We start from the raw sequence: 26,214 nt of genomic DNA, 5'->3' as shown, positions 1-26,214 counted from the left end.
TTATGGAAAAAGGAACCGTCCTTTTAAAAGGACACTCGGTCCAAATGGTTATATGTTTGTTTGATTTTTTTTTTTATTATTTATTTATTTAAAAGCAAATAATGAGAAAAGGAGCCGTCCTTTTAAAAGGACGCTCGGTCCAAATAAATATATGTTTGTTTGATTTCATTTATTTATTTATTTTAAAAAAATAATAGAAAAAGGAGCCGTCTTTTTAAGAGACGTTATGCATAAATGGGTTAATGCTTATTTTTTTATTTTAGTTTCGCTAGAAAAAAAAAAAGAAGAAACAAAAAAGGATGTAAAAAGGAACTGTCTTTTTAAAATGACGCTATACCCAAATAAATGGGTTAATGTTTATTTACGCTACGTTTACTATAAACGTTGCTATCGTGGCGTTCTGATTTCAAAATCTTAAGCAGTCTTAACTTCATCAATGAGACCATTTTTTAATCGTTAAGAAAACAATGTAAGATAATGGGAAATAGAGGGGGTGTAAAATCGTAGAACAAAATCCGGATGCCGATGAAATTGCGGGAGGAGGAAGAGGGGATGAAAAAGTGGAAAAAGAGGTGGGGCAAGATGGGTGCGCCGATCGTGAAATTAACCCTCATTTAGGCGTTCGGGCCGCCTTAAACAGAAGCCGCAGAACAAGCAGCGTGAGTTACGGGCAAATACAACGAGTCGATCAAGGGGTTGCTCAACACGCGTCGACGGAGCTCAGTTTGGAAGTTGAGCGGCGACGTACCGTTCTCAGTCCCGCATCAAAAGCGAACAGTTGCCGTGAGAATTCAAAAGGTATCTTTTGCTTTATATTTGGTCTAGATTGAAATAATTTTATTTGTTATTTTTTAATTCAATATTTTTAATTAATAATCTTGTTTTAGATATGAACATTTAAAAGGGCAAATAAAATACCACTACAAGATATACTTAACTGGTGGTTGCAACTTCCTGTAAAAAAAAATTTAATTTCGTTTTAAATTAACACAAATTTTAATTTAATTTATAACTTTCAATTAAATTTTGAAAATAACTCCATATGCATTTTTAAAAATAACAATAATTACTTAATATATTAACATGCTACAATAATTAAAATATCTCGCTTCATCTAAAAATAGGAGAAAAATATCAAATCTTACTACCACTATGTTAATTTTAATAGGATTGGAAGGTACAAAAAGACACTTACCTCAAGCGTTCGTAAGGGATTTTTTTTTTTACAGAATTGAAAAGTGGGAGCAAAATTATGAAAATTAGGTAATTTTTAATACCTTTGTATTCCCATTACACTTCGGCTTTTTAGGAAGATTTTATATTTATAATATGGTGGTAAAATTTATATAATTACATTTCATTCTTTTTTAGATAATTAGATAAATGTGGTTAAAAATGATTTTGACGACCACTATATTTAAATAATTTAAACATATATACATAATAAGCCTGTTGTAGAGAGTTGCGGACAATCCAACTTGTATAGTTGTTAAAAGGGATTTTTCAAAGTTGTTTCAAAACAACAATTAAGTTTGGAAGAACTTTCCAAAGATAAAACTACTAAGATATCTATAAGCAAAATTGGCCAACAAATAGATCTTTTCTTCATATTTTTTAAAATTATTGATTCGTTGTTGTAAACTAAAAACAATTAATACACCAAAATGCTAATGTCACTACCACTAAAATTATTTCTCAACGGCAGTACGTGTTGGCTAAACATTAACAAACACCAGCATACAATCTTTATTTAATTAGCTTTTCCTTACCACAAGGAAAACTTTTTTTTGAAAAGCGTAAAAGTTGGCAAGTATGCACTTAATATTTCCAAATAAATATATTTGATCACAAACTCAGATTTCTAATTTTGAAGTGAAATAATAATAATAATAACAATTAATAATGAAAATTTGTAACTTTTTTATTGGTATATCAAACCGATTTTTGAAGGACCGTTCGATCACTGTAACTCATACAGTGGTCGCCGCATTCCATAAAGAATTCGTAGCAGATAACCAATGTTTTATAGTTTAAAGAGTAGTTACATTTTATCTCATACTTTATTGAAACTGTTATATTTACTTAATTTTAGAATTTAACAAGATGACATAAATTTTAACATACCCCGATATTGAAAATATCTCATTTCACCCTAATGTAATGAAGGGAAAAAAATCATAATTATCTTACTACTTTTTTATTTTGTTGACTTTCGCTCTTTAGTAAATATGTAAATACTGTAATCAAAGACATAGTAGTTAATATATAATTAAAAGATTTAATTGAAATTCCTTCAGCAATCTATTAAAATCTCTTATATTTAATCTATTCAATTGATTCCAATTTAAAATTATTTAACAATCCAACTCTCTAATCAATTACTAATAATTGGAGATATTATCACCTATGAATTATTGAATGCTACAATTATTTTTTTACTAGCTAATATATTAATGAATATCATTTTAAGTACTGAAACACTGTTCATTACCTAACTTAGGTATAAAATATTCTATAAATACCGGGATGCTGCTACACTTTCTGCGACGCATATTATAGAGTGAAAACCAATTAAGAACTAGAGTTTTCAGAATTCTTAGCAAATTTTCTAAAATTTGGAAATCCTCAATGTGGTACAAAAGGAATTTTCTCATAAACTTTCGAATCATTTACATGTAGTGGTGAAAGACAAAAACTTTCAATCAAATTTTAACATTAGAAAAAATTTAAGAAGAAATCATTCGAAGAAATTTTCTCAAAAAAAGGAGTTCAAAGTTGACTAATCATATATGTTTTAAAATCAAATTGACCGAAAACCAACTCTGTAATAATAATGATTGTATCTTTAAAATGAGTATGCCTACGCTTTGTGGAAAACTTTTCTTCCACTTGTACCTGAGTTTATGCTTTAATGTATAATTCTTTGTTTTGTAACTTGTAAATTTGATATACTGTTATTTTTCACACCACACATGGATATGATTCGAAAGTTCATATAAAACGGCAGTTTGATACCCTTTTCTCGCAGAGATAACAACTTGCTCCAAACAGCAAATATATATTTTAAAGTGGTAGTTTATCAATTGTGATTCTTGGTCTAATAAATTCAATATAGTAGATTTTTATCCACCACTATTTCTAAATAATTCTTAGTCTTATATAATTCACCACTGTAAAGTACTTATGTCATGCAATACCTGTTAAAAGGCAAGCAAAAATAGTCAGATATTTGCAAAATTTACGTTGTAGTTATTTGCCGTTTTTTTTTTTTTATTATTTCGGCGTGTGCGGAGCAGTTGGCATCTCTGGCAAGGCTATTAAAATGATGGCAAATTTAACCAAAATTCTGAAAGATTTATTGTTCCGTTGTCAACAACTCAGTAATATATTTTGCAAGAAGCGTAGTTGTTGGCAGTCCTGCTATGGTTACAGGGATGCCACAGACGACTATGAATCTGAAAAATAGTAGAAACTCAACTCATTTTTTTTAATCTAATATCTCTTTAATTATACATTAGTATCTAACATTATGACTTACATTTCAAATTAACAGGGCTTAACTACAACACAAAGTGACGTATCTCTTATGCCTTTGAATTATTTTTGAAGTAGAGGGGAGCAAAAACCATATAAGTTGAATTTACTAAACCAAAAAACATACATTGGAGACAACCACTCGAAAATATTTATCCGCAGTCCGAAGAAAGTTGCATACTTTCACCACTTTTCCCATTTTTAGTCGCCTGTTTCTGTTATCCTTAGAATAACTTCCATTTATACAAATAATGTATTTATCTATGTGACGCGGTAATCACAATCGTTTTAGATTAAATTTAAAATTAAAATTAAATTTATGAATTTTATTACCATTTTAAACATGAAAATGAAATAACCAGAAAAATCCGTAGTGGTTTAAAAATTTAGCTTCATTTATATTTTAATACTATAATCAGATATTTAAAGTTAAGAAGAAATGCTTTATCTACCATGGAAATCAATGATTCAAACTTCTAAACCTAAGGCCCATAAGTTCGGTAGATGTATACTTTTAAAGAAACGAAGTAACTAAATTTTTTTACAATTTAATCCAACTTTGTAAAATATACACAATTTATTACCATTTGAATCAGTCGCAGTTTTGTTCGTTCAATTTTGTTATCATTTATAAAGTAATGTCCAGGCCTAACTTGGCACGTGCCATTTAAGGTCTGAAGAAAACAAATAAAGTGGTTTTCTACCAGTTTTTTGTTTATTTTCGATCTAATCTTCCACCTTTCTGTAGATACTACAAAAGCAAGCTTTGTGATAGAATTCTTTATTGAATTCAAGAATGTATAGGACTCTGTCTCGCATAGCAAAGTATTCGCCCTACTAATTGTTTATGCGTAATCGTTATGCTAATGGTTATACGCAGATTTGCGTAAACAACGTAATTATTTACATCAATCAACGCTCGTCGTTCAATCGCAGCTTACGGTATTGGGCAACGCAATGTAAAACACGTAACAATTTTATTGTCAATATAAAAGAAGTATGACACAAAATAATATTCATATTGTATTTCATTAAAATTTCGAGTTTTGATAGACAATTGTATATTTTTTATTATTTAACAAGACGATAATACACGTCATGCACATCGTAATAGAGATTTTGTCCGACGTGTATATGCGTCAAATGCACTGCCTGATATCAGCTCTGCTAAGGCTTAAGTGATAGTTATCATCTCTTACGGATTTTCCCCAAAAAATTTTACTTACATTTAAAGTCTTAAAAAAGCATTAAATTCAACTTTATTCTTAACTTAATAAAATACATTTTAAAGGATCTTAACAATCAAATCATTTAAGCAAATGGCAGCTATCTAATGCAGTTTTCAAGTGCTATTCAATTTTAAAATTAACTTTTTATAATTGTCATTTTTTTCTGTGCCACACGAATTTTTAAAGAAAATTATTATAAAAAAAGACGATAATAGTTGGAAGTTGTTCAGAAGTATAAGAAACAATCTGCATCAACATTCAATACTTTTCCAACATCGAAAAGAAAGCTATTCGTGTCAAAAAAAAATTTCATGACAATTCTAATCGTGGTTACATGATTTGATACAACCCTTTTTATCTTCATGAGCTACTGATGTTACAAAGTATTTTATTTTAGTACAAATCATAACGCGTTTGTGTTAGGCGATATTCGATTAAGTTTAAATTTTTACGATCATATAATAAAAAGAGTGAAGGAAGAATTTTCTTACTTTAAAAAACAATCACAAACAAATTTGAAATCGTCATTTATAATCCACATTTTGTTTGAAGAATAAAAAACGATTTTTGACAACGGTGAAAAATTCCAATATTCAATGGCCTTAACAATTTGTTGCAATAACAAATCTGAAAACAAGTGAAAATTTTAATTTATTTTTGTAGTTTAATTTTAAATTTAAAATTTTATTTAATTTTGTAATTTTTAAACCCTTTCAAAATTGTTCAACCATAGCGCTCTCAGATAGATGACGACCATAATTATTCAAAATTATTCAACCAAATTCCCAGGAATGTTTATTCAATAATATTTTCAAATTCCCAGGAATGTTTTAGTTTATTGCCTATTAGCGAAGATGATTAATTCCAATACGCGTCAAATTTTTAGTATAGTAATAGCAAGTATTACCTGTTTAGATTAACTATTTTACTTATAATATGATGACAAAATGCATACAAAATCATAGAAATCATGAACTCACATTAATGTATTAAACAAATCACAAGTTATTAAAAAAAGGCTATTTAATAGTTTTATAAAAATTTTATATTTAAAAAAAAAACTTTAAAACTGAAAAAAACTTTTTTATTTTCTATTTTCAAAAATATATTTTATATTACATATTTCTATTATAGAAGTGGTTATAGAAAACTGATTTTCGATTACATAAAACTTGATTTTCTCATTTCCAAATATATACAATTTTAAATTACAATTCCATAAAGGTAATAATTATAAACTTCTAGGCATCAATGTTCCTTTTTAAAATTTTAATTTACTCTTTCTTAAACATATATTTAAATGTCTAATTCATGAATACCTTAAGCTACTAAATATGTATGATAGTGATGTTGAATAGATAGCAAAAACCTATAAAACGAGATTAAAATAATAAACTTTTTCTAGCAAATTTTTTTCTTAGTGAGCTTTTGAAAGTATTCACTTTCAAAAGTATAGATAAAAATTATTTTCGCTTTAAATATGAATAATTTGCATAGTAACTCATAGTGATAATTACGATTGAAGAATTAAATAATAAACGATCGATTGAGTTTCTACCATTTCTAACATTTTTACTCACTTGTGACAGCCTTTCTAATAATTTAACACATTGTATAAAAGGTACGTAAAATTACGTTTTTAAAGCCGTTAAATATTGAAATGTAATTTTTTAAAGTATACAAAATTTTAAAAAGTGATAGCAAAACTATTTCGGTTTTATTCTAATTTTCAAAGAAACAACTTTGTCGGAATTACCAAAAATATAAATTAATCAGAAAATGTATGCCCATGCAGTAGTACATTTACTTTGAGTAGACCTGCTAAATTTGACGCTTTGCTTTTGTAAGTGCATATCTGCCAACTTTTAATTCTTTCGAGGATGTTTTCCCAGTGGTAGTAAAATGGAATTTTAATTACAATTTCAAGCAAAAACACACACGGTATATGGTTAACGGTTAGGTTGTCTACCATGACGCTATTACAGATTAATATATATGCTTCATTTTTTTTAAAAATAGTGGTGCTCAAAAAGATTATAAATTAAGTTTATAAACGCAAAGAATATATATAAAGCATACATTTTCTACCACTTTAAATATACAAAATATATTTTACGCCAAATGCGTAAAAGTTGGCAGGTATGCTAGTGATAGTGAAAGTGAAAGGCTAATGCACAATAAGCAAACACTTAACTACACTATTGAATACTTAAAAAGCCTGCTATAAGCATGTTTGAACTACTTAAATGTAGTGGTAGTTAAAAATTAGTTTAAATTTGTTAAAATTTGAAACTAGTTTCAATGTAGCAATATATATTATAACTTAAATAAAAAATTAAAATCTTCCGAAAAAATGGCATGCTTTGTGTAAAAATAGTTTAAACTAAAGCAGCTACTTTGAAAATTTTGCCCCAGATATCATAGAATTCTGCCTACCATTTCTCTATGTTTTAATCTATAACACTATTATTATATTTCTTTGATATTAACTGCATAAGTTCAAGTTTCATAAATATGTTAAGATAACTGTCATCATAACAAATTATTAGCCATCACTAGAGTTTTACAGTAAAAAGTTTGCATGATTTATTACATAAATGAAAATTATGTAATGAAATGAAAAAATGAAGTTCTCCTTTAGACTTTAACTGCTATATTAATTTAAAAGACAGAACAGATAGTTTATTAAAGCATTAAATCACAAATAAAAAGATAGAGAATATAATAATAAAAATAAAAAATTAGCACGTAACCTCTCAAAATTTACCATTACTAGAATCATGTGCTTGCGAAATTCGGCTTATCGTTAATCAAAAAAAGAAAAATAATAATAAGGCTTATTTATTATTCATTTTCAAAGAAAATTCTAAAACTGAATTATCTCCAACATTCAAAATCCATGCAATAAGTCTTCTATTAACATAAAGACTATTTCTTAGTCTACGAAAGCTTGCTCATCGTCAACAAAAAAATAAATAATTGAAATAAAATAAATAAAATAATAATATTTATTTTAAGGAAAATGAATAATGATATTGAATTATCACCATCTTCACGGAATCCGCACAATAAGTCACCCAAGCGGAATAAAGAAAAACATTTTATGGGTTTCAATGATTTTACGTTTTCATATTATCCGATATTAGAGGCTCTATTTTTATTTTATAACAGCCGACCCAAATTTGAATTTACGTCTATCTATGTTCAACTCTGTAGCCTTGTAATTTTAAACCTAATCCAAAGGTATTGACTTGATATGGGAACTTAGAGGACGTTGTGACCCCGACAGATTTAACTTGCACGGTTAGTTAGGTAGTCTGTGCATAGATAGTCCGATCGGACCACTATGAAGGTTATGTCAGTTTACGAAAGAGCGATTTAAAAGAAAATTGGGTAACAACTGAGTAAGTGGTAACAAATATATGTCTAAGAATTTGTTTAATTTATGAATATAATTAGTTCGTCTTATTATGTCTAGTTTTAAAAAATATGTGGTTTCGTAAAGTTAATATAAATTGGTAGAGAATTAAATAGTAAAACTTAAAAAGGAAAATTACGCCCACTTTTTAAAATAGTCACCACGAGATCACTGCTAACGAGACCGGTCACCAACGTTTGGCCATGAAAACACGAGTTAACTGGTGACCGGTCAACAATGTGTTAAGTTTCATACGTACAATTTGCAATTTTTGACTTACATAAGAAGTTAATCTGCTCTAAAATCTCGCTTACCTGTTCTGAATCTAAATACATACCTGCCACCTCTTCCGGATTTTCCCGAAGATTTTATTTTCATATTTAAAGTGGTAGTAAATATATACTATTTTTTCTTTTATAAATTTAATTTTTAAATGATTTTGNAAGATAAAGTAGATATTGTTGAAAAATTTAAAAAAAGAATAAGTAAACTCCTCCCCAAAACTAGCTATAACTGAAATGGTTTTACTACCAGCCTTTCCTCTTTTCCGTCTCGCTTTCACCCATGTTTACGTCTATCTATGTTCAACTCTGTAGCCTTGTAATTTTAAACCTAATCCAAAGGTATTGATTTGATATGGGAACTTAGACATCACCTCCTACATCAAGAAGCCTCCACACGGTCTTTTGTAGGTAGTCCGCGCAGACTGCTTAAAAAGTGGACCAGTTGTGCGCATGAACCCAAAACCTTTTACGAAAGTAATTGAGAGAAATTTATCTTATATATTTGAGAATTGAATCTGTAGTGGTTGACAAGTGAATAAGGCAAACCAATAATATTCATAAATAAAATAAATTTTTAGTCATATATTTAATACCACTTTCTTATTTTAACTAGATTCTGTATTAAATGACTCGTTCGGTAAGTGAATATCCTTCACAGTGGTCTGATCGGACTACCTACAAAAAACCGTGTGGGGGCTTTCAGTTAAAGGAGGCGTTGACTTAGAGGACGCTGTGACCCCGACAGATTTAACGTGCACGGTTATTTAGGTAGTCTGTGCATAGATAGTCCGATCGAACCACTATGAAGGTTATGTCAGTTTACGAAAGAGCGATTTAAAAAAAGGGTAACAACTGAGTAAGTGGTAACAAATATATATCTAAGAATTTGTTTAATTTATCAATATAGTTAGTTCGTCTTATTATGACAAGTTTTGAAAATATATGTGGTTTCGTAAAGTTATAATAAATTGGTAGAGAATTAAATAGTAAAACTTAAAAAGGAAAATTACGCCCACTTTTTAAAATAGTCACCACGAGATCACTGCTAACGAGACCGGTCACCAACGTTTGGCCATGAAAACACGAGTTTTAACTGGTGACCGGTCAACAATGTGTTAAGTTTCATACGTACAAATTGCAATTTTTAACTTACATCAGAAGTTATTCTGCTCTAAAATCTCGCTTGCCTGTTCTGAATCTAAATACAAACCGCTCTTGAATCACAAAATTTGTGAGTGACAGTTTGCCTGTTTTATAACTGTTTTCACGTCTGACCTATATTTTTAGACAAGTGAGGCGTTTTTCTTGCGCAAAGCTTTTTGAAAAATATTTTATCGACCTGTAAACTGCTAAAAAGCATAGGTTACGAAATTTCAGTAATTTCGCCAACATTTTAAAATCCTCATCACCTATGAATCGATCGGAATTACGTATCGTCTTATATGAAACTTTTAAATTATTTACATATAAAGATGTGGAAAATAGCTTTGAATCGAATTTACGTAGCAAATAAAAATACAATGAAACATAAACTTAGCTACCACTGGAAGAAATTTTCTCGAAAATCTTAGAAACATAGCCTGATTATCGCCTAGGAATGGAGCAAGGGCTCACAATTTCTAAAGAGGGGCCTCAAAAATTAGAAAAAAGTCTAATGAAAGTTGTGTTAGTTTTGTGCTGGTTTAAGTTCTAAATAAAAAAATAATTGAGCTAATCAGTGACTTTTTGCAAAAATCACTGATTTCAAATGTTTGTGGCCTCCAAACTATATTTATTTTGATATACATAACATTGTTTTGTTGTTTCATATTTGCCTTGAATTTATAGATACGTATGCTTTACCTTAGAAAAATAATCTTTTATTGTCTGCTTTCAAAATTTCTTAGAATGTTTTCTTTTGAATCATGCAGTTGAATAGATTCTTTTTTATTATTTTAGGGCTGCTCTTCAGTAATTTAGTTTTAAATTACTTTGTAAGGGGCCCGAAAAATTTGGCGGGCCATGGGTCTGAATTTGTTTTGATCGGTCCTTGCGTAGAAAGCTGGCCGCCCTGCTTAATTTACTTAACTCTTCAAGTTGAACTGTATCACTCCCAACGTAGAAGCTCATCGGGGGGAGGGGAAGGAGTGATGCAGGGATTCGAGATGCTCGTTCATTTTCATCAACTCTCGAGTACATATGTAAATATTGTAAATGGTATTTTCCTTTATCCTAGTTTAAGCTTTCAAACATATCAATTTAGTGTTTTTTCAGTACCTCAGCGTGATTTTTACAATTATATAGCAAATTTATGATACGTAAGCTTCTCACCCCCCCCCCTTCCCTCATTTTATAATATCCAATTTAAATGTTGTTGTTGTTGGCGTAGGTCTGTTTAGGCAGAGGGGGTGCGGTTGTTTCCAGTAACGCCATCTATGGCCAAGTATTCGACTTCTGCCACACTATACGTCGCACCCGTTTACAGGGTGGACCCATTCATACATCCATTCATTCATCCACAGCTCGTAATTTTGACCTGAATCAGAGTACGATCGATCTCCAATCCAGTGCCCCCAGAGATTTTGATTGGTTATGGGAACATGGAGAATTTTTGCGACTCGACAGATTTAACGTGCATCAGTCACTTTACTACACGTGGAGTCTTCGGTCGAACCCACGAACTCTCGGGCATGGCCCAGCACCCTACCGACCAGGCTATCCCGGCTCTTATCCAATGTAAATGATGAACAGTTCGAGTTAGGTACTCCGTGCCCTATGTTTAAATCGTCAAATCGGCTTATGTACTTTTATACGTTTAAGAAAATTAAAACGGAGTCGATAAAACTGATAGTTATTTAGAAACAATTAGAATTTTGTGTATAAAATTTATAATTATTGCCTAGTACCGTTTTACGCATAAGCACTTGTAATTTCGAAATAAATCACCCTCAATCAAATTAATTTTAATTTAATTAGATTGGATTCAGCGTAAACAAAGACACCGGAACTTGCCTATATAATAATCTCAGAATCATAAATTGGTCTTAGTATAAACCTTTACTTTTTATGCACAAAACTTTAATTGCATCTAAGCTACTAGTCCTATTAACTTGGATTTGGTTTAATTCAACTTAACGTAAATATATTGCATTGGAAATTAAATCTTTGAATTGCAATGTTTGCTAAGTGCTCATGGGCCTTAAGAACTTTAAAAATTGGTTAATAAGAAAACGTATTTAAATCATTTAATAAAATTGTGACCAACACTAAAAGTTTTTTTTTTTTTCAAATAAATAATATCTGTTTTTTCTCCACCGTAACATGGGCCATTTAATTGCTGCATTTCATGTAATCTGTCTAGTGTTTTTCCTTAGGTTCTCATTTCAGGATGAATGGGAAAAGGGCCATTTTTGGCCTCAGGAGCCCAGCTAGACTAATCAGAACAGAAAAATTTGTCTTACCAGCCAACGAGAATCAGTATCTAAAAACAATTTAAATCCCTTCTTTTATTCTCAACTCGTAGCTTCCAAACGTCTAGTCCTGTTTATCTTATTGTGCTATGCATACGGGAAGAATAAAAAATGAAAATGCGAAATCCACTAAGAAAACTGTTTTAAGAAATAATAAAATTAAAAAATTTTAGATACCACTTTTTTTTATAAAATTTAATATTAAAGTATTCATAAAGTAAATTTAATTTATATATATAATCCGCAGTTGCTTAAATAGAAAAAGTGCTAACTAACGTTGGCATTAATGTAACTCAGATTGAATAAATTTAAATCAGCATTTATTAAATTTTTAATTAATGATTTGACTTCTAGTTTAAAACAAACTTGTTTAATTGATTCGCTTACCTTGTGCTAAACAAAGTAGATTGATTTAAGGGAAATATTCTTACAATTTTTAATATAAATAAATTTAGTTTTACATTAAAAAGTCATAGTTAAATATATTTCAAAATATAAATAACAACATTTATTATTTGCAATCTTTGGAGACGTTAAAGTGATATGTTTGCGCTCTTCCTAAAATTTTAAATCCCCAAAACTGACGAAATTCAATGGTCTATAAAGGGAATGCTTTGTTGACTAGAAACAAAGATATATCGTGAAAATAATTGCCAGATTCATCTATATTTAGAAAAACTTTTATTTCCTTGACCATCAATATACATTACAAGGTAAAAATTTTTAGATTTACCTCAAAACCCGCAATGTATCATAACGTGTTTCAATTATTCTTGCCGTCTACTAAGTGCGATGCAAAGTTTGGGTTCCAGTTCCACCGTCGCCCTAAATGAATTTTTATAATATCCTTGTAATCTTGGTAACTTGTGATACCAACTTGACAAAGACTTATGAGGCTTACCTTGTAATGAACACACAAACCTGTGTAGCAACAAAAAAATATAGAAGCACTGTAGCATATTCCTATTATAACTTTAATGCTAAGATTTAAATGTTTTGGTAGTCTTAATCCTAACCTCCAATATTTGAGACTCATGTAAAATAATTCCTCCGATGATAGTGAGCGAAAGCTGACATCTTTAATTTTTTTAAAAAAAGCTTTAAATAGAACAGAACTAAAAAATTGTGCGCATTATTTTGCTGAATTTATATATTTGGTTCAATTATTTATATGTAGTGGTAGGCAAAATCCTTTTAATTTAATTTTTTTAAATATTAATACTCAACTTGAACTACTTTAACCCTTTGGGGACGGGTGATTCAGAAAAGCATTCGTACAAAATCAGAATCAAGTCGTAATTAAATAAAAAACGGTAACTTAAATGTAGTCGTTGCTAATTTGACAGACTTACTTTGCTTTTACTTGAATTATTGTTAGTTTAATCATATATATAATCAATGTTAATTCAAAGTATAACTAAATAGTTTTATTTTGAACAAAGTAATGGTGAATTAAATAAATCAAACAATTATAACTCCGCCCACCAATAAACTGCTAAAGAATTACTTTGATTACCAGTTTTATCTTTTTACCCTGATTGATACAGTTTCATGCTGTCACGTATTTGTGACAGTCGGCGCGAAAGGCTTAAGGCACTTTTTGCGTCATCGCAAAATTAGAGTCCGGCAGGTAAACAGTTAAGACAACTGCTGCGTTGTTACATTTCGGTTTGACGTAAGAAGTACTTTATGAAAAAAGTGGTGAAATATTTATGCATAATGATCATGGATTTTAATGAGCTCATATGTCTTTATTTCTTCAACAAAAAAAATCGAGAATGACATAATTGAGTTACTAGTCTTTATCTTTCTGAAAAAAGTTCAAGGGAAAGTTGACCTTAATGGGTTAAAGGTTTTAAATTTCCTACGTACAAATTTCAATTTTTAACTTACATCGAAAGTTATTCTGCTCTAAAATCTCGCTCGCCTGCGCTTAATCTAAATACAAACCGCTTTCGAGTCACAAAATTCGCGAGTGACAGTTTTATCTATGTTTCTTTTTAGAATGTTTTCTTTTGAATCATGCAGTTGAATAGATTCTTTCTTATTATTTTAGGACTACTCTTCAGTAATTTAGTTTTAAATTACTTTGCAAGGGGCCCGAAAAATTTGGTGGGCCTTGAGCCTGAATTTGTCTTGATCGGTCCCTGCGTAAAAAGCTGGCAGCCTTGCGCAATTTACTCAACTCATGAAGATGAACTGTATCACTCCGCACCCTAGAAGCTCTTCGGGGGGAGGGGAAGGAGTGATGCAGAGATTCGAGATACTCGTTCCTTTTCATCAACTCTCGATCAATTGTATATATGTAAATATTGTAAATGATATTTTACTCAATCCCAGTTTAAACTTTTAAACATATCAATTTAGTGTTTTTTCAGTATCTCATCGTGATTTTTACAATTATATAGCAAATTTATGATACGTATGCTTCCCCCCCCTCCTCCCTCATTTTATAATATCCAATTTAAATGAAGGAGCAGATAGCCCTTCGAGTAAGGTACTCCGTGCCCTATGTTTAAATCGTCAAATCGGCTTACGTACTTTTATACGTTTAAGAAAATTAAAACGGAGTCGATAACACTGCTAGTTCTTTAGAAACAATGAGAATTTTGTGTGTAAAGTTTATAATTATTTCCTAGTACCGTTTTACGCATAAGCACTTGTAACTTCGGAATAAATCACGCTCAATCAACTTCATTTTAATTTAATTGGATTGGATTCAGTGTAAACAAAGACACCGGAACTTGCTTAGATAATAATCTCAGAATCATAAATTGGTCTAAGTATAAACCTTTACTTATTATGCACAAAACTTTAATTGCATATAAGCTACTAGTCCTATTGACTTGCATTTGGTTTCATTCAACTTAACGTAAATATATTGCATTGGAAATTAAATCTTTGAATTGCAATATTTGCTAAGTTCTCATGGGCCTTAAAAACTTTAAAAAATTGGTTAATAAGAAAACGTATTTCAATCATTTAATAAATTTGTGACCAACGCTAAAAGTTTTTTTTTTAAATAAATAATATCTGTTTTTTCTCCACCGTAATATGGGCCGTTTAATTGCTGCATTTCATGTAATCTGTTTAGTGTTTTTCCTTAGGTTCTCAATACAGGATGAATGGGAAAGAGGCCATTTTTGACCTTAGGAGTCCAGCTAGACTAAACAGAACAGAAAAATTTGTCTTACCAGCCAACGAGAATCAGTATCTAAAAACAATTCAAATCCCCCCCTTCAATACCTCTGGGGGTACCGATCCAGGAGTTTCCTTGTCTTCTGGATTGGTTCAAAATTACAGGGCTACGGCGTTGAACATTTGTAGTCGTAAACCCAAAAATTGGGTCGACTGTTCAACGGCGGTCATAAAATAAAATAAAATAAAATTTAAATCCCCTCTTTTATTCCCAACTCGTTGCTACCAAATGTCTGCTCTTGTTTATCTGATTCTGCAATGTATGCGGGAAGAATAAAAAGTGAAAATGCGAAATCCACTAAGAAAACTGTGTAAAGAAATAATAAAGTAATAAACTTAAAAATATTTAGCTACCACTTTTTTTTATAAAATTTAATATAAAACTATTCATAAAGCTATAACGAATTAGGAAGAATTCCCTCCGCTTTGACTTAATTAAAGAAGTGCTAACTAACGTTCGCATTAATGTAACTGAGATTAAATAAATTTAAATCAGTTTTAATTTAATATATGATTCGACTTCTAGTTTAAAACAAACTTATTTACTTGATTCCCTTACTTTGAGCTAAACCAAGTAGATTCATTTAAGGGAAATATTCTTACAATTTTTAATATAAATAAATTTAACTTTAAATTAAGTTTAAAAAAATAGTTAAATATCCTTGTAATCTTGGTAACTTTTGATACCAAATTGAAAGACTTATGAGCCTTACCTTGTAATGAACACACAAACTTGAGAAACAACAAAAAAATATAGAAACACTGTATCATATTCCTATTTTAACTTTAAAGCTAAGATTTAAATGTTTTGGTTGTCTTAACCCTAACCTTCAACATTTGAGACTCATGCCAAATAATTCCTCCAGTGATAGTGAACGAAAGCTGACAGCTTTAATTTTTTTTAAAACTTTGAATAGAACTAGAAATTGGGCGCGATTTGCTAGCAGACTTTATACATTTGCTTCAATTTAAAAATCACTAAACTGTGTTTTGGGCTGTATTATTTGAAGAGTCCGGATCTTAATCAATCTTGTAAGGTAGTGATGCTACAGGCAACTATTTATGTAAAGAGAGGAAGAAGCTCTATTCACTTTTATATATTAATTATCTCTTTGATTATGCAATGGTATCTGCCATTATGACCTACATTTCACATTATACTGCCGTTTTTTGCAATCTCCTTCAATAGCAAATTTGCTACCACGTTTTTCATTAGGGCACTTTTTGCGTCAGCGCAAAATTAGAGTCCGGCAGTTAAACAGTTAAGACAACTGCTGCGTTGTTACATTTCGGTTTGACGTAAGAAGTACTTTATGAAAAAAGTGGTGAAATATTTATGCATAATGATCATGGATTTCAATGAGCTCATATGTCTTTATTTCTTCAAAAAAAAAATCGTGAATGACATAATTGAGTTACTAGTCTTTATCTTTCTGAAAAAAGTTCATGGGAAAGTTGGCCTTAATGGGTTAAAGGTTTTAAGCTTCCTACGTACAAATTGCAATTTTTAACTCACATCAGAAATCATTCTGCTCTAAAATCTCGCTCGCCTGTTCTTATTCTAAATACAAACCTCTCTCGAGTCACAAAATTCGCGAGTGACAGTTTTATTACTGTTTTCATGTCTGACCTATATTTTTAGACAAATGGGGCGTTTTTCTTAAGCAAAGCTTTTTGAAAAGTATTTTATCGGCCGGTAAACTGCTAAAAAAATTGGTTACGAAATTTCGGTAATTTCGCCAACATTTTAAAAGCCTTATCACCTATGAATCGATCGGAATTACGTATCATCTTGTATGAAACTTTTAAATTATTTACATATAAAGATGTGGAAAATAGCTTTAAATCGAATTTATGCAGCAAATAAAAAAACAATGAAACATAAACTTAACTACCACTGGAAGAAATTTTCTCGAAAATCTTAGAAACGTAGCCTGATTATCGCGTAGGCACAATAGGCATGGGGCAAGGGCTCCCAATTTCTAAAGGGGCCTCAGAAATTGGAAAAAAGTCTAATGAAAGGTTGGCTAGCTTTGTGTTGGTTTAACACGTTCACGCCGGGGTGACCCACCGGTGGGTCACGCTAGATTGTCTCATCGGGAGGCACACCGGAGTAAAAACTGGTAACAAATAAATTTCATTTTTTAGTTTTTCTCCTGGAATAATAAAAATCCATAACTACCAATTGTTTTTAACGGATGCAATTTTTATATTGAATTGCTTCTCCGCCGTGATCAATTTCCTGACAGTGAATTGTTACTGTTGAGAATAGATTAACTCCTCCCGAATATTATCTAATATTGAAATAGTTCTTCTACCAGTATTTTCTCTTTTCCGTCCCGCTTTCAGGCGCAATACCCGGCGTGAACGCGTTAAGTACTAAATAAAAAAAATAATTCAGCAAATCAGTGACTATTTGCAAAAATCACTGATTTCAAATGTTTGTGGTCTCCAAACTATTTTTATTTTGATTTAGCATTGTTTTGTTGTTTCATATTTGCCTTGAATTTATAGATACGTAAACTTTATCTTAGAAAAATAATCTTCAATTGTCTGCTTTCAAAATTTCTTAGAATGTTTCTTTTGAATCATGCAGTTGAATAAATTCTTTTTTATTATTTTAGGACTACTCTTCAGTAATTTAGTTTTAAATTGCTTTGTAAGGGGCCCGAAAAATTTGGTGGGCCTGAATTTATCTTGATCCGTCCCTGCGTAGAAAGCTGGCAGCCCTGATTAATTTACTCAACTCATCAAGATGAACTGTATCACTCTGCACCACAGAAGCTCTTCGGAGGGACGGGAGGGAGTGATGCAGGGTTTCGAGATGCTCGTTCATTTTCATCAACTCTCGATCTATATATGTAAATATTGTAAATGGTATTTTCCTTTATCCCAGTTTAAACTTTCAAACACATGAATTTAGTGTTTTTTCAGTATCTCAGCGAGATTTTTACAATTATATAGCAAATTTATGATACGTAAGCTTCTCACTCCCCCCCCCCCTCTTCCCTCATTTTATAATATCCAATTTAAATGAAGGAGCAGATAGCCCTTCGAGTTAGGTACTCCATGCCCTGTACTTAAATCGTCAAATCGGCTTATTTACTTTTATACGTTTAAGAAAATTAAAACGGAGTCGATAAAACTGATAGTTGTTCAGAAACAATGAGAATTTTGTGTATAAAATTTATAATTATTGCCTAATACCGTTTTACGCATAAGCACTTGTAACTTCGGAATAAATCACTCTCAATCAACTTAATTTTAATTTAATTGGATTGGATTCAGCGTAAACAAAGATACCGGAACTTGCCTATATAATAATCTCAGAATCATAAATTGGTCTAAGTATGAACCTTTACTTTTTATGCACAAAACTTTAATTGCATCTAAGCTACTAGTCCTATGGACTTGGATTTGGTTTCATTGAACTTAACGTAAATATATTGCATTGGAAATTAAATCTTTGAATTGCATTATTTGCTAAGTTCTCATGGGCCTTAACTTCAAAAATTGGTTTATAAGAAAACGTATTTCAATCATTTAATAAATTTGTGACTACACTATAAGTTTTTTTTTTTTTTTTTTTTGCAAATAAATAATATCTGTTTTTTCTCCACTGTAACATGGGCCATTTAATTGCTGCATTTAATGTAATCTGCCTAGTGTTTTTCCTTAGTTTCTCATTACAGGATGAAAGGGAAAAGGGCCATTTTTGTAATCAGGAGCCCAGCTAGACTAAACAAAACAGAAAAATTTGTCTTACCAGCCAACGAGAATCAGTATCTAAAGACAATTTAAATCCCCTCCTTTATTCTCAACTCGTTACTTCCAAATGTCTAGTCTTGTTTATCTTATTCTGCAATGCATGCGGGAGGAATAAAAAATGAAAATGCGAAATCCACTAAGAAAACTGTTTTAAGAAATAATAAACTTAAAAAATTTTAGCTACCACTTTTTTTAATAAAACTTAATGTTAAATTATTCATAAAACTATAACGACATTGGATAAAACCATCTGCTTCTATTTAAATTAAAAAAGTGCTAACTAACGTTGGCATTAATGTAACTTAGATCAGCGGTCAAGACGGTCTTTTTTTCGTAAAAGATTTACAATTTGGAAACTTTTATGAATTATAAAATTGGGGACGACATTGCAAAAATTCATTTATACTGTACTTACATGAATATAACTTAGTACTAACCCATTAATGCCCTGTCACAAGTGAGAAATATCTGTGCAGAAAAAGTGGTGGTACATAACATATTTGTTTAAAGCAAGTCGATATTTTATTCTGTTACCTACCATTTCAGCTTTAAAAAAATCTTATGCTGAGATTTCAGACTCAAATATAAATATCCATATTATTTACATATTATGGTAGAAATAACTCACTTGTTTCTGAAAAATAAATATTAACAATGGAACATTTGTGCTGCTAACCTCTATATTTTCTTTTTGGAAAAATAACTACCTTATTAAAAGGATGCTAGGCACAAATGTGCTAAATAATGATTACCAAGGAAACCAAAAGAATTCACAGCGTTCTAAATTAGGTAGTTCATGCTGTGTTCTGCAGAAATACCTCACATAGTTTTTAAGATTTGAAAAGTTTATATGTATCTAAAATCATAAAAACTAACGTAATTTAACAGAATTAGTAAACAAAAACTATCTATAAAGTCGATAAGATTTAGTTATTCTTTATTTTGGTTATGGGGCATCATTTATATCACTTTTCATACACAGGTATGCCCCAAAAGTTACATATTTTGTGAACAATACTAACTTATTCAATAAAAAAAAAATTTATGTGTGATTTATAGGTTTTCTTTTATTTCTTTGCAGGTTTTAGATGATTTGAATGAATTAATTGAAACTATAGCTTAAACGTTTCTCTCTTCAAAATCATCAAATGTTAAGTCGTCATAAAATTCTGAACTAAAGCCTTATGCATCCATCCTCAATTGACAAATGGTCAAACATGCTCTACCACACACCTCCAATTACCTTGGGACATATGATTCCATCACACCCTCAACCTACCCTTAGTTTTCCTCCAGCAGAACTAGTACCCTCTTACTACCCAGCAACTTTTAACAAAGGACAAATACCTGTAATGCCTGTTGCACAGCCAGTATGCCACCTACCAACATACCGTGAACAATACACCCCTACATACTCTAGTGCAGATACTGCCATGTACTTCCCCCAGTCTCCACTACTTCGCAATACTAACATACCTCATACTTTGGAGCCCACCTTAACTGTAAATAACCGCTTAAAGGCAAGATTTGATTTTTCCAAACTTGCTGAATCAGCAACAACTGTTGAAACACCTTTTCCTAATTCCATTGTAAGTCCAGTAGAAGATCCCTTTAGTTCTATAGTCACACCTTGGTGCCCATATGGAATAGTACCTAGGTACACAAACTCTAGAACAGCGTCATCAACCACAAATGGATCAACCAGGCCCAGGAAGGAATTTATTTGCAAATTCTGTCAGCGAAGGTTCACGAAGTCTTATAACCTTCTAATTCATGAAAGAACTCATACAGACGAAAGACCATATACTTGTGATATATGTCATAAATCTTTCAGAAGACAAGATCATTTGCGAGATCATAGGTAAGTAAAGAAATGTACATGTCATTGCTCTAATACTCCTAAATTTTCGAAAGGTATTATGTAGTGCATGTTATCCGAACCTTCAATAAAAAAAAACATTTTTTTTCACTTTACTTTGTTAATTCTATTTACAATATGGATATTTTTAAATGCAAGCTTGTTTGTTCCTTTATAGTATTGAAATTCTCAATCACAGGAATTTAAATAAACAAATTCCTGTTTGATTACTATCAATCACCAAATTAGTTCAAAAATTGCGATTAAAAAAAAATTAAATAGGAAATAACTCTAACGAATATGATTGAATTTTTATCGCATTGTTTTATTAGAAATTTATTTGAAAAACATATAATGCGAGGTAGTTGGGTTTTTTTTTTNAGAACACTTGCTTTTTACATTTTTTTTAATGAGGTAATGAATTTGCGTAAAATTACTATCAATTCCCGAGTTTGCGTTAAATTTATAATACGCGAATATTGGAATATTGGAAATTTGAACAGATATTATACAATGCAAGATCCTACTTTCTTTTCTTTTTTTACGTATAGCAACTGCAATAACGCAAATTAAAATAACTAACCCGTTCTAAAATACTATCCATCACCGAATTCGCTTATAAATTCATTACAATATATGAAATAAAGTAAATAATGCAATGAAAAGATAATTACGTTAGGATACTACTTCCCTCTTAGTAAATCTCTACGTGCGAAAAAACCTTCGCACAAAGTTTGAATTATGATTTTATAATTTCTCATTAAAATCAATGATTTAAACAAATTATTTTCATGAAAAAATAAATTAATGTTCATCTGAATTTTTATTGGAAAAAAAATTAATAAAATCAAAAAATAAAATAAATATAGGAAATTCCTTGTTTCATGATAATTTTTATTACTTGAAAATATTTTCTTATTTTGCTTTAATACATTAAAGTACTAATTTTTGCGGCAGTAAAAAAAAAAAAAAAAAAAAAAAAAAAAAAAAAAAATTTCTTTTGTTTTTTAATTCTCAATAATCATTTTTAATCGTTCTACACATAAATTTCTCTGTATAATTTTTTAATCTCTATATGTATAAATTACCAAAAATATTTTAATCCTATTAAATAGAATCCAGAAAATATTTTCTATGCAAAAAATTTTATTCATTATTTCACACATGCAAAATACGAGTCATATTTATTTAATTTATTAAATATAAAAAAATCAAAATAAAATCATAATCCAAAATATTGTATTTTAAGAAACTCATATGCAAACTAAACGTATAAAAGTTTTCGTATCATCTTACATGATTGAACTCAATATTAACTGACACAAAACAAACAAAATTATTTGCAATTGCATCACATTTCTTAGGATATTTTTAGTAGTTAATGGAAAACTTTTTTTAAAAAAAAACATACAAACTTTTTAAAAATGTGTGATAAATCAAAGTTTTTCTGAATTATAGATGGCAGCATGTACCACTACTTCACTTAAAATTTTGAAAAAGTAACATATTCTTATTAGAGATCGCTTTATTAAATTTTCTTAAAACACATTTACAACATCTTATAAACATTTCGTTTTCTTAATTTTGTTAACCATAATAAGATTCCGTTTTATTTAAAGGTTTGATAATTTACATTAGTAAGTTTGGTTTTATTAGATTTAATTATACATATTTTCTACATTATTATTTTGGAGCTTAATGGCAATTATTAAGTTTACTGCCACTACCGTAGATGGCAGCACTATGAAATATTATTTTACGTAATATAGGAACTATAAAGGAAAACTTTAAAAAAATCACTGAGAAAACAAATACAAAAAAAGCTAAGTGCTAATAGGACTTGTTTGAAATATAGATGGCAGCATGTATCACTACTTTACCATCAATTTTGAGAAAATTGCATATTCTTATTTGAAAATGTATTGAAAACTTTCATGTATTTAATTTCCTTTTCTTAATTTTTTAAACATTTTTCATAATAAGATTAAATTTCATTTGAAATTTTGATCCCTAGCAACATTAAGTATGGTTTTATTGGATTTATTTATATTATCATTATTGTTATCGTGATTTGGAGTTCAATGACGATTAAGTTTACTACCACAGTGTAGATGGCAGCACAATAAAATATTATAATATAGAAAATATCTTTGCGTGTGTGGATGAAGATCAAAAATAAAAGCTTCTCTTCTTTAAATAGTAATACTTCATAACTAAACAATTTTTTAAAACTTTTTCTCAATAATTAAAAAAATAAAATTGTGTTTTTTTTTAATTTTAATTTATTCATTTATTTACTTTTTGATTTGAGGATTCAATTTTAATACTATACGTCAGCTAGTTTATAGAATAGTTAAAATGCAGATTCGTTTCCTTTATTTATTTTTTTAAACAAAATCATTTTTAGCAACACGATTAAAACTAATTTTAATATAACCTTCAATCAATAATATTTTCCAACTATCTAAGCTTGAGTTCCAGTAATTATTTACTTCCTAAATTTGCCAATTGCAATATTATATTTTTAAAATTATATGAGAAAATGCTTCCTAATACCGTACTGATAGGAATGACCGTATAATTTGTATTTTATATTTCAAAAGATATTGATATGTGAAGTAATAAAAATTTGTTGATTTAGTTATGAAAATTTAATTCGAAACATCTTGATTTTTTTTTGAAAAATAACTTGACACAAACTGTTTATTCATTTTATAAATATTATTTAATTTCTGTAATTCTATTTAAATTAATAAATGAATGTAACGATTAGAAAGGAAATTAAGACCTATTAAATTCTAAATACCAGAATTTACATTTTTTAAATAACTAAATTTAAAAAAATTCCAACGATGTATCTGGTAGATTGCTAAATTCATATGTATAAAACAATTGTATTCTCATTTATTTATTTAATTTATGTATCAACTTTTAAGTTATTTATAATTATTTTTTTGAAAATAAGTATTAGTAGAGAACAAAATTTTGGTACATAAATTAATTTTAACTGATTCATCAGATAGTATTATAAATTGTAGTTCCCCTATAACTACCTATATTTAATTATAAATTGTAGCAAATTAAATTTAACTGCAAGTCCAGATTTATTTTTTATCTAATAATATGGAATTTTGTGAATTTGAAAATATATTTTATTTTAATAAATAATGTGAAAATTATTACTAAAATTTAACAATATTATAATTTAATTTTTTTTTAAAAATTGTCTTTAAAAGAGAACAGAAATTTTATTAAAATTATTTAATGATATAAATTGCACCCAATTTCGTAAAATATTTTTAACTAAACTTATATTTCTTAAAAATATATTTATTCACTTGACAAACACGTTTAATCTAAAGTTGTTTTAGTTTTTTAGTAAATCAAACTTTATTGACTAATTTCCTAAGTTTCAGCAGTATATTTTTAATAAAAAAGTTCTGTTGATAATCATTAACGAAAATACGCAATGATATTTCTTTTCCCTTTACAAAAGAAATATTGTAAATGGTGACTATTGTGTTATCCGTTTAATATAAAATTATTAGTCAGGTGATATTTTTAAATCAGTAATTTTCATTATAAATTAAATTTTCTTCTTTTGAATTTTCCTTTTTTATTTACTCCTTATAAATTAAAAAATAATTGTATTTTATTTACAGGTACATTCATTCTAAAGAAAAACCGTTCAAGTGCACTGATTGCGGTAAAGGCTTCTGCCAATCCAGAACACTTGCTGTGCACAGAATTTTGCACATGGAAGACTCGCCTCACAAATGTGCAACTTGTGGAAGAACCTTTAACCAGCGAAGTAATTTAAAAACTCATCTCTTGACTCATACAGACATTAAACCTTACAACTGTTCATCTTGTGGAAAAGAATTCCGTAGAAACTGTGACCTTAGGAGACATACTCTCACCCACGCCTCTAGTGGCGGTTGCGAGAACAATAATGGTTCTTCATTCACTTCTTCTCCAATAGATGGCGCTCCTACATCTCCTGCTAGCATTTGCGATTCTGGATTGGAGAGTGGAGATCAAGACCCTGGTTTTGATGATGATGATAGTGACTCATCGTTATGTCATGAAAATGAAATAGTAGACGTTGAAAATTAAAAAGAGGAACATCAATTTATTTATTTTCTTAATAAGTTAATAAATATACCCATTTGCAATAAATTTTATTAATATTAAACAGAAGATATTTCATATTTATAGTCTTAAAAAATGTAAACATATCTGCAATAAAAATATTAACTGTTTTACATTTGCACATAAAGGTTGTAGGATTGTAAGAGAATATGAATTAAATAATGATAATATAAATTATGTCTAAGAAACATTTTATTTTAGGAATTCTCAAAATCTAATTGTTAGCAATTACTTATGTTTGCTTTTTTGATTTAATTTAAATTAAAGAAATAAATATCATATTTGAATTATATTTCTAAAAATCTTTTTTTTTTTAAAGTAAAAAAACTAACAAAAAGTTGTTTTATATTTGTTATCAAGAAAAATGTAATGTTTCCTGCAATATAAAAATAAAAATTTCAAGAACTTTAAATATTTTTTTCCCAAATGTGTTAATAATGTGCTTGGCTATCTGTGATTAAATTTTGATTTGAGAGAAAATGTGAAATGTATATAAATTTACGTTGAAAATTGTATAACTTTGCTCAATATAAAAAAGGTTTACTAGCTCATTTATTAATTTGAAAATGTTTTTCTTTTCTGTTGTTTTTTGAGCTTGAAATTGTACTTAAAAGTGTGAATGTTATCAAAGGAAAGTATGCAAAGAGTTCTTTGTTTTCAAATTTAATTTTTATGTAAATTATAAATATTTGTTTATAATGCAATAAATATTGTTTTATATTGTACCATCCTCATCGACAATTATTTTATGCAATTGTTCTAAAAACAAACTGGATAACTCATGGTTAATTCTACAATTAAAGTTTAAAATTCATTAATGGTTCCAAGTGCAAACTAAGAAACTCCTCATTAGTTCCACGAAAAAAGCAATAACACTCATTATTAGTTCAAAAAATAAACTGGATGACTAATCAATGGTACAAATAAACTGAAGAACCCATAATTAGTTACACAAACTAACCGAGAATTCATAGTCTTCACACGAAAAAAACTCATTAAACTCCTTATCACACTTAATTATTCATTTTATAAATCTCATTTTTCAAGTTGTTGTCATATGCCACTAAGGCAAAGAGAGTGAGCTTATTCGTGTTTTCCAGTGGCGCCATCTTTAGCCAAGAATTTGACTTCTGTCACACACATACGGCACAGCCTGTTTATAGGGACTAACCATTCATACATCCACAGATCGTAATTTTGACCTGAACCAGTGAACGATCACTCTCCTATTCAATACCCCAGGAGGTATAGTTTGTTATGAGAACATGAAGGACTTTGCGACCCGACAGTTGTAACGTGCACCAGTCACCATTTACTACTGGTG

The 26,214-nt window shown here is 29.4% G+C and overlaps 1 protein-coding gene across 1 annotated transcript; it reads left to right on the top strand.

Annotated features, from left to right (window-relative positions):
* The first annotated feature begins 615 nt into the window (after positions 1-615).
* On the top strand, positions 616-25,615 carry LOC107441358 (protein odd-skipped-related 2). The gene is made up of 3 exons (XM_016054586.4): positions 616-798; positions 19,962-20,741; positions 24,401-25,615. The coding sequence occupies exons 2-3, from the start codon at positions 20,065-20,067 to the stop codon at positions 24,852-24,854; spliced, it is 1,131 nt and encodes a 376-aa protein (XP_015910072.1). The 5' UTR covers positions 616-798; positions 19,962-20,064; the 3' UTR covers positions 24,855-25,615.
* Positions 25,616-26,214: the final 599 nt, after the last annotated feature.

Source organism: Parasteatoda tepidariorum, chromosome 9, assembly GCF_043381705.1.
Source record: "Parasteatoda tepidariorum isolate YZ-2023 chromosome 9, CAS_Ptep_4.0, whole genome shotgun sequence".
Taxonomy (NCBI): domain Eukaryota; kingdom Metazoa; phylum Arthropoda; class Arachnida; order Araneae; family Theridiidae; genus Parasteatoda; species Parasteatoda tepidariorum.
Note: the sequence above shows the minus strand (reverse complement) of the source record. Positions and strands in the feature narration are given on the sequence as shown.

What these genes read in the sequence shown, in the direction of transcription:
- LOC107441358 (XM_016054586.4), top strand. Translation starts at nt 20,065, where the DNA reads ATGCATCCATCCTCAATTGACAAATGGTCAAACATGCTCTACCACACA. An exon ending in GATCATTTGCGAGATCATAG is followed by an intron (nt 20,742 to 24,400) that starts GTAAGTAAAGAA and finishes TTTTATTTACAG; the next exon opens with GTACATTCATTCTAAAGAAA.